Source organism: Electrona antarctica (assembly GCF_951216825.1).
Source record: "Electrona antarctica genome assembly, chromosome: 21".
Taxonomy (NCBI): Eukaryota; Metazoa; Chordata; class Actinopteri; order Myctophiformes; family Myctophidae; genus Electrona; species Electrona antarctica.
In genome coordinates this window covers 34,142,170-34,160,775 of record NC_136802.1, presented here as the reverse complement: position 1 = coordinate 34,160,775, position 18,606 = coordinate 34,142,170, and the positions used below count along the sequence as shown (strand labels likewise).

Here is an 18,606-nt window from a genome sequence, read left to right as displayed (position 1 = left end):
CGCACGCGGGAGCGCACACGCGTACACACACTCGCACGCACGCGCGCGCGCGCACACACACACACACACGCACACACACACACACACGCACACACTCGGACGGACGGACGTAAAGTCCCGCCTCCTCCCAAAGGGCGGGACCGTCGATTGGCTGTCCGGAAGGGGATGAGAGGTGGGCGTGACTCAGTTCCGCGTCGTGTGATTGGTTCGCAAGGACGCCCGTCACAGCGCCAGCGCGCGGCGTGCCTTTGATATCCCATCGCCCAGAGGGACGTTTTCTCTTTTTTTAATCTTTATAACAGTCATGAGTCGGTCATGACATGCAAATACAATACAATGCAATACAATACAATATAATACAATTCAAACAACAAAGTTTTACTAAGAAAACATTGAAGAGCTTGTACACAAAGCAAAACAGTTCTCGCAGCTTTCTTATTTTCCAGCTTATTGTCCAGCTTTTAGCATGTGTGCACAAACTTTGTCCTACACAAACATTAATTCCCATTGGCAATGAATGGACAATTTCCACGTCATAGACTAGTCTAGTGTAAACACAAACATTGTGTAACATAGACTACTGCTTTTTGGAAGCACTGGTATGAATGTTTATTGTAAAATGTATGTTTTTATGGGTTAGGGGTGTTTCTTCTCTGTATGTAGTGTTTTATGTTGTCTGTTTTTATTGGACCCTGAGTCTGAACAAATAAAGTTGATTGATTGATTGATAGACATTGATATGTTGTAAAAGGCTTTCAACTCTCAACTGTCAGTACGAAGTCGGCGATGATGATGATGTACGATGATAAGAGCGCCCCTCACTTCACACAGGTGTGATTTTTGAGTTATAAATAATTTTTTATGTTGGCCTCAATCTCAAATACAATGAAAGGTTTGGAGATGAGATGACTATACATTTGGATTAAATTGATGGAATAAAAGAAAGATATATTTTTAAACACAAATGTTCCTATTATTCCAGATGTAGCAATAATATGTAGCAAAAATATGTTTATATCAAAGACCATGCCAACAACATTTTCCTAGGAAATGTTGCCAGAATTGAGGGAAGTTTCTCTATTTTAACTGCTTAATCCAATTAACTTTAAAGGCATAAGCGTAGTGTAGTAGGCTACAAATTACAATCAAAGTAAGCCCACCAGAGCTGCTGATAAATGACGTAATTTAATAAATTACATTAAACACATTTATTCATGCATTACATTAAACAATACATCCAATTACATTACATTAAACAGTACATAGTATGTACTACATACATATGCATGAATTACATTTATACATACATTACAGTTGTTACTGTAGTGTACAGAGTTAAAAACGTGAATAAAATACATTATTTTATATTTTGATATAAATCATTAATGTGTAATAAACTAATAGAAACGGTCTCCCTGGCGACCACAAGCTGACCAATCACAGCGAGGCGGGGGGGCGTCCTCCCACCCAGGCTATGGGCTCCAGAGACCGTGTCTGTATAAAAGCAGTGCGAGCCTAGGCACTGAGAAGAACGGCATGAATACACACGCACGCGCACACGCATGCACGCGCACGCACGCACGCACACACACACACACACACACACACACACACACACACACACACACAGTGTTAGCATGCTAGCGCGTTAGCAACAACATTGTTATTGTTGTCTTTTTGATTACCCTCGACGGATGTGACGTACCAGGAACTAAAGTAGCTGGTTAGCATCAGGAGCTAACGGTTTGTTTTTGTGTTTTTTTTTCTTCCTCTCGTTTGATTGTGCGTGTGCGTGGGGGCGTACACGCATGCGTGCGTGGCAATTCATTATTCATGAGCAACAGGCGTGAAGACATTACTCGCGCTGTTAGTTAGGGGCGTGGCACATGCAAATTAGATTAGCCTGTGTTATTGGTGTGTGTGTGCACGCGTGCGCAGTGACTGTCAAATAATATTTCTTCAATGTCATCATAGTAAGGTAGATAGAGCTTGTAGATCTGCTATTTAGCCAACCAACAGTTTCAAAGGGTTAAAAGCGAAACAGAAATGTTACATAATATTCAACGAAAGAAACACAATTCAATTAATTAAAGTGATTAAAAAATTAAAATTGTTAATCACAATTAATCGCCAAGTAACAGTTCATAATCTACATGTTATGAGCTGACATTTTCAAAACAAAGGAAGAAGGAAACTTTGTAACCATTTAAACACTCTTAACTACATTTATGTACTGTTCCACCAATGGGATTGTGCAATGTGTTTTTTCTTCCCTGCTTGTGATTGGCTGTTGTGTCTGTCCGTCTCAGATGATCGAGATGTCATTGGACAAAGAGACCGTCCTGTGTCCTGATAGGACGGCTGGCAGACCGCCCGTCAAAGCGAGCCCTGCCTTTTTCCCGGCTGCCGCGGGCCAATCGGAGCAGCCCAAAGTGGTGGGGGGCGCAGGCGGAAAGAAGACACGCCCCCTGCGACCGAAGAATGGTGTCCAGCTCCAAGTAAGGGTGGGCCATATGGTGATAAATATCGTTGAGACGATGCAATGTCTCTACGATGTGCCTTTTCAGAGATATCGTAGGCCTATATATCGTGATACAGTGAATGCACATTCTATGATTTGCAGTTCTACATGTTAATTTAGTGGTTGCTTGAAAAATAACCATAAAAAATAAACTTGAAAAATAACCATAAAAACCGCATGAACAAATATCAGGATAATATCGTGTATATATTGTGATACTGCTTGAAAAAATATTGTGATATATTTTTCCATATCGTCCATCCCTAGCTCCAAGCCCCACCCCCTGGCCCTTCCTCAGCTCAGCGAATTTCGAAGCGGCGCTACACGGTGAGCGGGGCTGGCCAGAAGGGAGCGGCCAATAAGCGCCGTCGGCGTGCCAACAGCGTCGGCCAATCGGCGGATCCCGTTCTGCCGAGTCACTTCCTGCTGGGCGGGAACATCTTTGACCCACTGAACCTCAACTCGCTATTGGACGACGAAATTAACAGGTACACGCCCACAGCTCCTATTGGACGATCACGTTAACAGGAAACTGAACCTTAAGTCCTATTGGACGATGAAGTTAACATAGGTACATGCCCACAACTCCCTATTGGACGACCAAGTTAACAGGTACACGCCCACAAATCCCTATTGGATGATTAAGTTAACAGGTACACGCCCACCTCAATCCCTATTGGGCGATGACGTTAACACCTAGAACACCTGGGGGTATTTGTAACCATTAAATCAGGACGCCAAGCAATTTGTTTCTTCAGGGCCCATTCCAAGGTGCACAAGGCGCCATCTTGGATGTAGTTGAAGTAGCTAGATGTAGCCAAAACACCCCAGAGGGGATCGACAACAACAACGGGAAGTATGATTACTTAGTTCTAACGCGACAAGCGATGGGACCACGATGGGCCGTCAAAAACATAATCTTTGGTTAGAATTGAACGGATTGATTTAGATCAAGAGTTACTCACGTTTGAAGATTTTTCCACTGAAATGGAGGGGGGACCACTTTGGATGACGTCCCAACCGGAAATGACATCGAATGTTGCTCATTCGACGCTCCCAGCCTGTGGAGCGGTGCGCTCGGTTATGATATCATTAATGTTCCGTCCTGTGATTAATATTATTTGATAGGACGGAGACCTCCGTTTATGCCGCTCAGGGTGTTTAACATGTACACACACACACACACATGCACGCACATGCACACACGCACACACACACACACCTGTACTTGTGAATATTTAGCACGGCATCAAAAATTATCATAAATCATCAATAATAATCATAAATAATCATGTGGTATAATTGGTCAATGTATTTGATTGAATATTTGATTGATTTAATACTTTATTGGCAGAAATGTAAACAGTACAGAGTACAGTCAAACACACGTCCAAAAGGATATAAAAGAGGGGCGCTAAAATATTAAAGTCTAACTCATGTTGATTAGGTGATGTAATGGTGATGTAAAACAAACGGCTGCAAACACAAACATTAAACGCCATTAACAATAAAGAGACAATATGACGTAAACGACACATTATGGCGTAAATTTTCCCTTCATTGTCAATGCGTTTACAAAACAAACATTGAACTAAAGACAAACATTAAACCTGTGTATAGGAGGGGCTGGCGCCCCTCAAAAAGTGTTTCCATTCAGGTCCTGGGTATTCAATTCATAATCATGACATGAAAAATAAAAACAAAATTTAAATCATCATAAAAAGTAATGTTAACACAAAAAAGATATGTACAGGTTGGGGGAAAAAGTTGGGTTATAAAGAGGTGGGGGTAGTCATTTGACTAAGAGAGGAGCGATCATTTCCTCTCCCCTTGGCCTGTTGAAAGGTGGATTTTCAGGCCTGTCTTATAGGATGCCAGTGATTTGCATTTATTTCAGAGAAGGGGTCAAGGCATTCAACATTTGGGTGGCAGTGCTGTAGAAAGAGAATCAGGCACCTGCAAAGAGGGGGATTTGGGGGCTTGGGCACCTGCCCTGCCCTGCATCAAAGTTCATTTTTACATTCCGATGTTACTGTCCAATGACGGGCCAAGTTGTTTTGGAACATCTTTCTCCATTAAGACATCCAAATAGATCCAATGTATCTGATCCAAGCTATCGAGCTATTCTTCTTATTATTATTATGAAATTAACTCTTCTAACTCCTCCCCTCTTCAGGGCGACCAATCTGGACACTCCTCTGTGTTCGCCCCTCCCACTGCGGGGTGGAGACCCCGTGGAGATTCTGCTCCCGCGTGACCTCAGCGACCCGCTCAACCTCAGCGGGACCAAGGGCGGGGCCTGCAGGAGTAGGCGGAGACATCGCAACCGGGGAGGCGTGGCCAATAAAGAGGCGGCGGCGGCAGCCAGCGTGTTCGCAGGTTAGGAAACATGAATATTCATGATTATGTTAATTTATTCATGACTAAATATGCCTTATTTTAATACTTATGGAGCATTGGTTCCCAACCTTTTTATACTGAAGTGCCACCAGTGGTACTAGTGCCAGTGGTTGGGAACCTCTGATATAGAGCAGGGGTTCTCAACGTTTTTGGCCGGGGACCCCCAGAAATGCTTTGGCCGTGTCTCGTGACCGCCGCCCCGCCCCCCTCCCCACCCCCAATACAAATTGACCATACACTACCCATAATAATAGTGAAAATACATCATGAATAAATACTGAAACCAGATATAATCATTAAGGAAAGTTTATGCATGTACTATGTGTACTATGTAAACTCTTCATTTATCTTTTCCAGCCATTCAGTTTGCAAAAAAAAAAAAAAAAAACTTTAATACAAGTGTGTGTGTGTGTGTGTGTGTGTGTGTGTGTGTGTGTGTGTGTGTGTGTGTGTGTGTGTGTGTGTGTGTGTGCACACGTTGCAGTACCTCAACCGTCCAGAGATGGCGGAAGTGATCCTCCCTCTCCTCTCTCCTGTGAGCTCAACACGTCAATCAACTGCCGCGAGGACGTAATCCCGCCCACCCTGCCCCGAAGACACACCCACCCGCCCGCATCATCGCTAGGCAACGCCCGTCGTAACCACGGCGACCAGCGGTAAGCACGTCTCAATTATTGCCTAATCGCAATTACATGATTATTAAACGTGTCCGTGATTTCTTTGTATATTTAAGTTATTTGTCATATCTAATGTGCAACAATTTGTGATTACAAAGCCTAAAAAGGCAAACAGAATACAAATTGTAACGTTCCAATGATCAATGCAAAAAAAAAAACACAATAGAGGGTATGCGCGTGACATCATCATCAAACCCGGAAGTTATGCAGGAATGCCTACTGAGTGGCAAAAAACTATTTTCTGGCCTTGACAGCCCATACATCCAAACAGAAAAGTCCTATCTGATTCTGATTGCATTAAACAACGTTAAACAATGTTAAACTCACTTTGCATGTTGCTTTGCCACTCGATTTGCCACTCGATGTGCCATTCACTTTAAGCATGCGCATACCCTCAATTGAATCGTTATTCGCAATTATTTGTGTGACAATTAGTCAATTAGTCTTGTCATCATAATGTCATTATTACATCATCGCCTGATGATTTCCTTGTTGAGAAATGTCCATACATTTTCAAAAATAGCAGTAATAGCAGATCTACCAGCTATTCTATTTTGTAAATTGTTTGGAAAGTAAAAATGATTAAACGTGTCTGTGATTTCTTTGTATATTTAAGCTATTTGTCATATCTGCCCTGCAATTTGTGATTACGAAGCCTAAAAGGCAAACAGGAAATTGTAACGTAATGAATTAAATTGTTAATCACAATTATTTGTGTGACAATTAATCGCCAACCTAAATTTGTAATTTGTTACAGGCCTAACCAGCGGAGGCGTCGCCGCACCACCTCCATGAGGTCACAGCTAGGCCACGCCCCATGCGACATGCCCCTCACCGTCGGTGCCCCACCACTACCCGCCCGCTTCCAGACTCCTCTGGTGGGAGGAGCCAAATACAGGTGATGTGTGATTGGCTGCTTCTGCCTGTCAGTCAAACTCTTAATAATAACGTCAGCATTCTGTCATTTCAGGTCTTCGGGTATTGTATTGGTACAGTCCTCACATTTATTATGACTAGAAGCTCTCACTGTAGCGCCACGAAAAAAGAAAAGAAGAAAGGGATGACGAAAATGACGTTGCACCACTTCAGGAAGTTGCCAGCTAAAGTATTGCGTAATAAGGCAGTGTTGCTTACTGTACATGGTGGAAGTACGGTAAGGCTGCAGGAAGAGGCTATTTTATAATAGCCAGAATATTGGGGAATATTTGTGGAAAATGTGAAACTATTTGGAGCATGTGTGTGTGAGGAGACCCTGGTCTAACGCTCCTCTGAACTCCATAGTGGCTGTTGTCAATTAGTAGTAGGGATAGCCAGGTTTGTTCGGCTCAGGGTGCATACATTTGTTAGACATACTAACACCGTCTCTCCCGACATGCGTAGCCGGTTACAACTAACCCGTGGCCGGGTTTAAAGTCACCCGTCGGACCAAACACATGCACCCCATCTCTCGGTGCTTTTCGATGACGTCACAACGCGGAAGCAAAGCGTTGCCTAACGACGGGAAGCTAAAATGCAGTAAATATAGTATTACCTAATGTTTTCTTCTTCAGGTGTGGCGCAGCGCGGCCAGACTCCTCCCAGACACCAACGAAGAAGACTAAGGACAGAAGTCGTTACGCGCAAGGCAACCACAGCCGCTACTACGGCTTCCACGGTTGGTACGGCGACGCGCAGGGGGAGGGGGGACGCGTGGGCGCCGGCCCCCCGGACCCCAGACTCTGCCTCCTGAAAGCCCATTGGTTCAGGAACAAGCGGGTGCTGGACATTGGCTGCGGCGCCGGTCACATGACCCTGGGCGTGGCCAGGGCGTTCGGCCCTACCCTTATCACAGGGGTGGAGCTCGACGGGCGGCTGGTCCGCGCGGCCAATCAGAACGTCCGCCACTTCCTGTCACATGACCTGGCGAGGGAGAGTCATGTGACGATGGGGTTTCCTCTCTGCTTCAGGGTGGGAAGGGGCCCGCTCGCCGCCCCCCCGCTCCATGACAATCAGAGCGATGGTTTCCCCGGCAACGTCTGTTTTATTATGGTATGTATGTACAGGTGTGTGCGTGTGTGTGTGTGTGTGTGTGTGTGTGTGTGTGTGTGTGTGTGTGTGTGTGTGCGCGCGCGCGTGTATGTGTGTGTGTGTGTGTGTGGCAGTCTGCCGAAATCAGCCGTCAAGGGCTTCTGCCAGAAATAGCGGTAGGCTTCCCCTTCCCCTACTGGGCAGGCTTCTTTCTTTTTACATGAGGTGGGCGTTTTTGCCGATAAAGTAAAGTTTTAGACCATAGCCAGTTAAGACTGAGGTGATGGAGTCCGACATACATGGCTGGTTAAGACTGAGGTTAAGACTGAGGTTAAGACTGAGGTTAGGGTTTGAGGTAGGGTTAGTAATGCCCGACATACAGTACATTAGGGCATTAAGCAACTAGTCGACTAGTTTACTAGTCGACTAGTAAATCCACTAGTCGACCTTGCTGGTACTAGTCGACTAGTTGATAAGAAAAAAAAAAAAAAAAAAGTTCATTTTTTTTTACCGATTTTGTAGGCCTCAATATCAGGTAGATTATAGTTATAGTCACCAATGTACACAGTTTTTAAATGTACAAATATTATTAAAAAAACAAAACAAAAAAACAACTAGGCAACTAGTCAACTAGTAAAAATGACTAGAAGTGAATGCCCTACAGTACATACATACATTCATCCGTGGCTTTGTGCGGTGCCACTCAAAGTGACTACTGGGTTGGGCTGCTAGATGCATGGGCCAACCCCTGTTATGTCTGGAAGATATAGTTTCCGGCTGATTTCACCCGCGTGCGTGTGTGCATGTGTGTGCGTTCCTTATTAAAAAGCAAATACCAAAAAAGGCCTGTGTGGGAGGCTTGGGTTTTCAAGGAACGAGTGTTTTGGATTTTTTTTTCTCATTCGGAATGGTCTGTCTGGTTTCCAGGGCGACTATGTCTCGGAGCAGGAGGCGTGGCCCGGGAAAGGCCAGTATGATGTCATCATGTGTCTTGGCGTGACCAAGTGGGTCCAGCTCCAATCAGGGGACGGGGGCATGGTCAGGCTGTTTGAACGGGCGTATCAGAGCCTGTCTCCGGGCGGAATGTTCTTCCTGGAAGCTCAACCCTGGAGCAGCTACGCACGCAGCAAAAACCTTACCGTAAGTACTTTAATATACAGTCTACCGTAATACTTATATACTGTTTAGTTACATTACCATAATACTTATAATATACTGTCTACTGTAATACTTATAATATACTGTCTACCATAATACTTATAATCTGCTGTTTACTTACATTACCATAATACATATTATAGAGCCCTATTTAAAGTACTGTAATATACTGTAAAATTGTGTTGTGTTGCTAGGAGACAGTAACTTTCTAACTATGGGATCTTGTTGCTAGGCAACGACTCGTCACAACTACAGGAGCGTTAGACTGAAACCCGACACCTTCAGCTGTTACCTTATAAGGAGTGTGGGATACACTTCCTATACTCTGTTACACACAGGTAAACCACACCCACATTACCTTTTAAACCCCAACCACATCACAATATAACCACACCCACATCACCTTATAACTAGGGCTTGGACTCGATTAAAAGAATGTATCTAATTAATCAGAGGCTTTGTAATTAATGAATCTCAATGAATCGCATTTTAATCACATATCAATATTCACCCTGAGAACAGTGAGAAACATATATATTTTTCAAATGGATTTTGGTATACCAGTGACAGTGAATCAATGAATAGTGACTATATAAGCTTAAGCAATAACACATTTTTGAGTGGTGTAAACCACTCCTACAACTGGCTTTGTTAGTTTACGTGTCTGTCTGTCTGTCTGTCTGTCTGTGCTCAAAAAATGAGCACGGTTGCTATGGTCACCCAGTTCACACGGGTGTGATTTCATTACGTCAGACATTACGTCAGACCACAGCTGATCAGTCTATATAAGACCTCACACCACTCAGTTCACACGGGTGTGATTTTTTTAAATCAAGGTGGTAGGCTACTTAACCAAGACCAACAGATAAACAAGTGCAGCAAGTTCAGTGCCAGGTAGTCTATATATCTCAAATGTGCTTTACATAAAGGGGCATGAAAAAACAAATAAAAACAACTTTATTAGGGGGAAAAACACTTAAGACGAAGGAATAAAATCAACTGAGCGTGTGTGTGTGTGTGTGTGTGTGTGTGTGTGTGTGTGTGTGTGTGTGTGTGTGTGTGTGTGTGTGTGTGTGTGTGTGTGTGACTGCATGCATGTGTCGCTAGGTAACCAACGGCCAATCTACATCTTCCATAAAGGCCCCGCCTCCAGGAAGTGATGGAGCTTCCTGTTTCTATGGCGACGGTATATTCTGGCCTTATATGGACCATAGACATAAACGTAGACGCCCTATCCGGCTCTAGAGCGTATGTGCTCAAGAGGGGCAAAACTTTTCCGAGATTCCTTGGGAAGCCCCGCGGAAGCATGAGCGTGCGTCACAGAACGCATGTTCGGGTCTGTAAGTCCCGGAAAAGATGCGCTGTGATTGGCCAGTAATCACTTGAGTGGCAGCGTGACGTAACGTGCCTTCCACAGTTCCGGCGTACTTCCTCTCCCAGTGTAAATTCTTCCGCCCCTCCTTCAACACACATCGCTCCAACGAATGCAGCGGCCAACGAGGCATCTATTTTTTTAATATCTATGATATGGACTGTCGGTCAGTTATTTCCTTATATGGTCATAATCAATTAGGTTTCCCAAACATAATAAATCTCTCTTTTCATAATGACCATATTTGGACAAGGAAGAGGCCTTATAAGGTCAAAAGGAAATGGTGCGACCCATATATGGACAAAGGGATTCCCTGATCTGGTTTTAACAAACTATTGTAAATCGACAGTCAAGGAAATTCATGGAAATATATTTTTACATCTTTTTTTTTTTAATGAATCAAAATGTAATGTTTTGAATCGTTTGAATTACTTTTTGTTCTTGAGAATTAATCAAAATGTAACAGTTTGTTTTTTGTTTTTCCGGTCTTTCCATTTTGTTTCATGTAGTATGTTTATAAATAACAGAACAATATATACGTGACTTAACCCATTATATCCCTCTATAGCACTGCTTCCCAAACTTCCCAAATAATTTATTGGGGGCCCAACATTGTTTTCTCACTCAACAGTAAACAAACAGAGTATGAGTGATAAAGGGATATTCCTTTAAAAAGAAATAAATGGGTGGGGTTTGCCTCTTCTCCCCGTGTCCCCTAGGGGTAGGTACCCTCACAAAAAACATGCAGTAATCCTCTGGTCTCTATACTGCCTCCCCCTGGTCAGCCAGGGCGCCTGATGGAGGGGGAAAGGAACTGGTTGGAATAACATGTTCCTTCCACGAGCTACGTCCAACCGGACTCCCCATGTATAGAAGGAAGCATGAGGTCAGTCGGTTGGTCTCCCCAGGTTGGCAGAGGGAGTGTAGCGCCCAGGATTACATTAGATAATTGACACTTGGTGAAATTGTTCGAAATTGTTCGGGGGATAAAAGTGAAAAATAATATAAATAAATAGTTAAACCCATTCCCTGCCGTGGACGGAGATCTCTGTCATGTGGTATATTCTGTGGTTTATGATAGATAGATGGCGCTCTTTGCCAATGTATGAATGGTTCTTCTAGATTGCTAGCAACGGATATCATTAAGTCTGGAGCTCTCCGCTGGAGCTGAGAGGACCTGACTCCGGATAAGCGGTTGAAGATGGATGGATGAGACTTGCGATATGTGTAATGTATATACACAGGGTTCCTACGCAAGTATGGGAAGTATGGCATTTGTATGAGGGGAGTTTTGCCCCTTGGCCGCCCTGGGAGGGGGTGCATGCGTTGGTTAGACTGTTGCAATGTTAGTACGTCGGAACAAACACATGCACCTAGGTGTGGGCGATATGTTGATAAATATCGTCGGGATTTCGGGACGATATCTCCACAATATGCCTTTTCAGAGATATCGTATCGTGGCAGTGAATGCACATTCTATGATTTGCAGTTCTATACCTTAATTTATAATTCCGTAGAACGACGGTTTCATTCGCCAAAAATACTAAGTATTTTGGTTTGAATGGTCTAGTCGACTCTAGTGGTTGTACTGTTACGGCCCTATTATGCGTGTCTTAAGTACCAGGTCTTATGACTTAACTTAAGACCTGGAGGCGTGGTCAATGCTGTTTGGCCACTCAGAATAGCCAAATGGCATTGATCACGCCTCCAGGTCTTAAGTTAAGTAATAAGACCTGGTACTTAAGACATGCATAATAGGGCCCTTAGTGTTAAGTGACTTGAAAATTAACCTTGAAAACTGCATGGTCAAAAATATCGTGATAACATTGTATGTCGTGATACTGATAATGCTGATTTTGCATATCGCCCACCCTTACATGAACCCCCCTGGGAATACAGGCACCTAAGGCCAGCCCGACCGAGCTGGAATCACTGACTGAGAATTCCAAATGTGTAGGAACCCTGTATACATACGAAAGCAATAGGAACCCTGTATACCGGTACATAGTACATACATACGAAGTAAAGCAATAGATCTGCAAGCTAAGAACACGTTGCACCGTGACGTGTCGTGAACTTGTAGATGTGTTCTTTGTGTCACGTGACACCTTCTGTCTAGTCTTGCGTTGGCGGCTCACTAGAGCACTGTTTCCCAAACAGTGGGTCGGGACCCATTTGTGGGCCACGGACCAATTTTCATGGGTCACGACTCCCATTTTATTTTCCTACATTTAAAATATATATATATATTTCAAAATATATTTTTTTACCAAAAAAAAGAAAAGTTAAATAATTTTATAAAATTTTAAAACAAACCAAGAAAGAAATTGCATGCATAAGTAGTGAAAATAGCAATCTACAAGCTCGCAATGTGGCGCGAAGTGACGTGTTGTGCGCTTGTAGATCTGCTATTTTCAAGACTCCCGGGGCAAACTATCTCTATTTTGGGTCTCGAGTCTCGGCCTGAAAAAATTGGGAACCATTGCTAATATTATTTCACCATATGATCGCTATAAGCCTGGAAATGAAATGTGGTGAAATACTTTGGAAACGTTATGGAAATTAATTGTTATAAATGTGTGGGAACCCTGTATATTGAATTCAAAGGAGCGTCATTGGCATGAGATACGTTTACGTTGCCAAAGCAAGTGTCAAAAGACAATAAAGAGAACTAGTGAAAGTGTGTACAATGTTTATACATAGTGCATCTGTTATTTGAAAATAGCAGATCTACAAGCTTGTCTGTGTTGTGTGTTGCCAGGCTTAGGAGAGAACCACCGGGCCTATGAAAACAAACCACAAACCATGTATGACCATTTCAACCATATTCGAACTGTTTGTTATAATATTTTTTACAATTTAGGCATTTAGCAAACGCTCAATAAATCAGAGCGAGTTACAGTAAGCAAGAACAACACATGTTAATACAGTTGGAGGCCATCGATATTGTCCTTTTCTTTTTGCTGAGGTTTGTGTGATCTGCGCAAAAGGACAGTTAACCCCTTTTGGGCGGGAACCCCTTTTGGTGTTTTAAACATGTTATAATTTAGCAATTGAAAAATAGCAGATCTACAAGCTCATAGCGCGCCACCGAGTGGCGCGCTACGAGCTTGTAGGTCTGCTATTTTTGAAAAATCGTGAAAATATTTATTTCAGAAAACTGGAGGATTTAGAAGGATTTTTTTAAATTTTGAGGTCAGGCCTAAATGGGTCAAATGATAAGGGACAATATCGGTGGCACCCAACTGTACATCAAATACATACAAATAGTCATCAAGAATCATAGGCAAGATAAGAATCTAACATTAGAATATCGGTACAATAAAACTACGAGTATACATATACTGTATAAAGTAGGCTATACTATACTTATTGCTAGAAGGCCGGGTGGTAACGTTGCAGCGCCTCTCTTCCCAGTATAGCTGCTCAGCTAGCTCCTTCTTGTATGCAAGCTAGTACGGTTGAAACGCACACAGTTCATCTTAAATCTGCACCCACTACATTAACGGTGGTTAATGTGGTGGTTAGTGGTTACAACGGGGCAGTTTAACGTCATGCCCAGGACACAGAAAAATCCGATTTAGTTTTAGTTAGTCATATCATAGTCATCTGCAATATTTGAGTTTTTGTCTAGTTTTAGTCAACTCAATTTACAGTTGATTTAGTCGACTAAAATGTGCTTTTTCGGGTGTCATAATGCCTGATTCATACATCTGTGTGCTGAAAATAGCAGATCTACTCGTGGAGTCTGACTGGCAGGTGAGCCAGTAGGATACAACAGTACGTCCTCCCGGTGGGGGCTCCTCACTGGCAGGTGAGCCAGTAGGATACAACAGTACGTCCTCCCGGTGGGGGCTCCTCAATGGCAGGTGAGCCAGTAGGATACAACAGTACGTCCTCCCGGTGGGGGCTCCTCACTGGCAGGTGAGCCAGTAGGATACAACAGTACGTCCTCCCGGTGGGGGCTCCTCAATGGCAGGTGAGCCAGTAGGATACAACAGTAAGAGTCCTCCCGGTGGGTGCTCCTCACTGGCAGGTGAGCCGGTAGGATACAACAGTAAAAGTCCTCCCGGTGGAGGCTCCTCACTGGCAGGTGAGCGAGTAGAATACAACCGTAAGTCCTCCCAGTGGGGGCTCCTCACTGGCAGTGGCAGGTGGTCTAAGAACAGACCGGTCGCACAGGTAATTACGTCAACACCTCAGACGTGCATGTATTAACTCTTAAAGGTAACTTTCATTGCATTAAAGAAATACTGCCTCTGGTAAGTGGAACAAACAACAAGAACGCAGTGTTAACTGTTCTGTGTGTGCATATCCACCGTACCACCACCAAATTAGTTACATTTTCCCCAGAAACAGAGTATATCAAAATATGAGTGACTGACTATCGTAAACAATACATGTATAGGCCTACTCCTCGCCGAAACAATTTGTTTATTTTAGGACCACAATTCCGGTTACATGTGTTTGGTCCGACAATTCATTGATCCGATACCCCTAACCCCTAACCGCAAGCACGGGAGCAGGCGCTAGTCCGAGGTGCGGACGCATGTCGAACCAATGCTCCGTCGGACCATAGTATGCCTCCCCACAATTCCTGACGATGAGACTATTCTAAGAATGTCTTTCTCCATAGAGAAAAACTCTGCGACCCAGGGGATGAACGAGTAATATCCTCCATACCAGAGTCATAAGGCTTATTCATTCATATACTGTATATTCATTATAGTCATTATACCAAGGTTACGCACACTAAATATCAGATGTACAAGCTCAGAACACATCACAGTCGCAATGTATGGAGAGTTTGTAGATTAGCCATTTTCTGCAGATGTACCTATAGGAGTCAAATGCTAGGAGTTAAATAAATACAAATATGGTGTAATCGGTTCGTTGGACAGTTGGAATTGTTTATAAACAAAGAAATCATTGCAAGAACAATTTGATATGTTTTATACCTAGAGTGTTTGTGTTCATTCATATCTTTCTCCCCTCTGGCACATGATCTCATCACTCCCAGGCACATGAACTCATCCTGGTTAGGGTAGTAGTAACAAAATAAATTAAAATACTTATTTAGTACAATGATCTAAATTACATCAATTCACTGTGTTACGGCCAAGCTACACCAGGCTTTTCTCGCGCGTTTACCCTAAACGCGCGGCCCGCGCGTGCGTTTTTTAAAATAGGACTGGACCTAAATTAAAATGCGCGAGAAACGCGCGAGAAAAGCCTGGTGTAGCTTGGCCGTTACTCACCAAAAGTAGGGAAAAGATAAAACAATTAAAACAGGAGACCCAGGTCTCAGGAGACCCAGGTCTCAGGACCCACAGCCAACACCAAGCAACCTGTTTGTTAGACTGCAGGGCCTTTATATACTCCACATTGATTGACAGGAAGTGACAGGGCAGCCAGTCTACGGTGGCCCTTGAGGCTCAACTTTGCCTGGCTACATATAGTGTATACTCATAGTTTCATTGTACAGATTTTCTACTGTTAGGGATGTTTGTTTCTTAGCTTGCTTATACAGTATGATCCTAGATGACTTTCTATATATTTGATGTATTACCATGTGCTGTTAGCCTTTTACTATAAGCAACTGGATTAAGAGCGTCTGCTAAATCCCTTCATTGTAAATTGTTAAAAAGACCATTCTGTTGGGTTTATTTATTTTTTATTTTCAAGACAGGGAAAAAATACATCTCCAACAGGGAGGATATGACATCATACAAACAGGCTTTCTTTGATTGATTGGCCTCTACAAATCTATGAACAAGTAAGGGCGCGAGCACATTGTTGCGTCAAAAAACGCCTAGTCCAGGCGTCTCTTCCGGGCTTTTAAACAGCTGGTGGATGGAAATGACGCTCACGTGCGGCTTCAACTTGTAGCCTCGGCCAAAGAACGGAAACGCTTTGCCGAGGCCACAAGTTTTAGGACCCTCTCGAAAACAAGATACTATATCTCAATGGGGTATTCCTAAATAAAGAATTTCTACGCCTGGTCTCGGTGCTTTCTTGACACGTATATGTGCCCGCGCCCTGAAGAGCTGTTACACAGTTGTGTGGTAATTCTGGACTATTAGGAAACACCGACCCCTAGTGCCGGCCTGTGATATGACAAATGAACATGAGAGAGACAGAAGTCCTTGAAAACAAAATTAATTATTATAATAAATTCAAGTGCTTTTGTTTGGTTTGCATATTTGCTTAAACGTTGCGTACATTTGCATAAATTATGACTACTTGCTTCCAAATATCAACCTCACTTGATAGGCCAGGGTTAACACACGATAGCCTACTCACACACGATTGCATGGTGAATACAGAGGCTAACAAGACCACACCTCACATACTATTGGACAGTGGTAAAGGGAGTGTGTCACAATGCATTGATTGATGGTGTGTGTGTGTGTGTGTGTGTGTGTGTGTGTGTGTGTGTGTGTGTGTGTGTGTGTGTGTGTGTGTGTGTGTGTGTGTGTGTGTGTGTGTGTGTGTGTGTGTGTGTGTGTGTGTGTGTGTGTGTGTGTGTGTGTGTTATATAGGCCTATCGAACAATGTATACTATCAATAACATAATGTGACTAAAACAATAATTAATAACACATCAAATTGGAGAGTTCCTGAAACCTAAGAGTTTTGTATAAATAAATAACATAACACATGTTATTAAATTAATCATAAATAATAAAATTGGAGAGTTTGGGACCGGGTTTCTACCTCACAGCAATGACAGACAGAAACACATAATAATAATAATCATAATAATAATAGTAATAACAACAAAAGTAATTAATATAATTAGGTAATTAACTAAACGTATTAACTAACTCAAAAACTTAATGGGTATAAAATACTCAACTCATTAATACATTAATGAATCAACTAAATCATGATCTAACTCGTTAAACGAATTAACTAATGATGTGGCTGAGACAAGGAAGAGAAAAAATAAAAACAATCAAACAAATTCAAGTGTTTCTCAAACTTATTTCATGTCAAGGAGGCCACATTAAAATGAATTCATATAAATTGATAGGTAACTTAATGTGTAAATGAATATGCATTATGTAAATGAATATGTATGTATATATTATGTAAATTAATATGTTGACGTCTATAGATGTAATTTGGTGTTTTCAGTGATTACGCTAGAGGGCGCTCTTTGATATGACTTCCAGAGAAGAAGTAACGTCAGTCATCACAACGTTATCACATTTATAAAAATATCTATCTCAGATTTATTTTCACAGAATACGTTTTTGATTTAGATTTTGAACAGAGGGTCGTGGTGACACGTGTTTTTTTTTTCTTTTTCTATTTTATGTTAATGTGTCGATTGTCCTGGAGCGAAATATTCAGTGAGTCTTAAAAGACGAGTCAAAACGCTGGCAGTGATGCGTCCTGGCAGTCAATGTTTAATGCCTGTTGCTATAGCAACAACTTGTGCTTGCAATAAACTTACAGGAAGTGCAGTATCTATCATGAACCAATCAGATTGCTAGAACAAACTAATTTTAACATTCATTCAAACGGAACGGACCCTTTGTCAAGCCCCGCCCCCAGGCGGAGAGGAAGTGATTTTTAGGCCCTGCAGTTCCCATTAATGGACCAGCAGATGTCACTATTTGACCTCCTGCTCCATACTGCCTCCTGTTGGCTGCAGAAGGAAGGTTTTTTTGACCAGAACTTTACGCTTGATTGTGTTACCGCAGTAAACATTGTCATAAATACTTAATGCTTTTATCCATCCATCTTCAACCGCTTATCCGTAGTAGGGTTGCGGGGGCAAAACTTCATTAGTAACTTCTTTATGCTTTCATGAGTTTAATAAATTATAATTAGGCTACTTTATGCTTTCAGTCGCTGGTACGGCCCGACCCGACCCGACATTTTAGGGCTGGGCCGGGCCAAAAATATATGCTAATCAGTAGGGCTGGGCCTCGGGCTCCATGAAAAAAGAAAAAAAAATATATAGTTATATGCCTATATTTTATATTAATATAAATAATTGTTCTGTTTGTGTATTTATCTATTATGAAGATGGTGCTGACTGTTGTTTCACTTTTACTCTCTCGATTCTGCCCAAACCCGACCCGACGTTTTAGGGCTGAGTCGGGCCTAAAATCTATGCTAATAAGTCGGGCTTAAGTTAATTTTCAGAAATGTGGGACCAGAAGAAAGGGGCGCGACCAGATGGAAGGAGCGTGCTGGTTGGTCTGTCAGGGACCAATCAAAACGTAATTGCAGTTTTCTTTCTTTTACATGTTGATGCATAAGATTGAATGCGTGTGTGTGTATATGTGTGCACGTGTTTACTAGTCAGATCGTGTGTCAGAAGTGTCTTTTTATAAGAAAGTAAGTCTTAAAACATCTGAAAATACTTCATCGTCATCATCATCATGTATTATTGCTCTGTGAACCATGTAAACAATATGTGCGTGTGTGTGCATGCGTGCGCATGTGTGTGTGCG

The 18,606-nt window shown here is 42.6% G+C and overlaps 1 protein-coding gene across 2 annotated transcripts; it reads left to right on the top strand.

Annotated features, from left to right (window-relative positions):
• Window positions 1-1,581: 1,581 nt before the first annotated feature.
• Window positions 1,582-11,630, top strand: LOC306913961 (7SK snRNA methylphosphate capping enzyme-like). 2 transcript variants are annotated; one of them, XM_079490802.1, is made up of 11 exons: window positions 1,582-1,743; window positions 2,310-2,498; window positions 2,789-3,009; window positions 4,698-4,900; window positions 5,406-5,577; window positions 6,356-6,496; window positions 7,149-7,626; window positions 8,533-8,745; window positions 8,996-9,101; window positions 9,871-11,480; window positions 11,583-11,630. In XM_079490802.1, the coding sequence occupies exons 2-10, from the start codon at window positions 2,310-2,312 to the stop codon at window positions 9,921-9,923; spliced, it is 1,776 nt and encodes a 591-aa protein (XP_079346928.1). In that variant the 5' UTR covers window positions 1,582-1,743; the 3' UTR covers window positions 9,924-11,480; window positions 11,583-11,630. The 2 variants fall into 2 exon arrangements, with proteins under 2 accessions (XP_079346928.1, XP_079346929.1); XM_079490803.1 differs by lacking the exon at window positions 11,583-11,630 and having other exon boundaries at window positions 9,019-9,101; window positions 9,871-9,918.
• The last annotated feature ends 6,976 nt before the right edge of the window (window positions 11,631-18,606 follow it).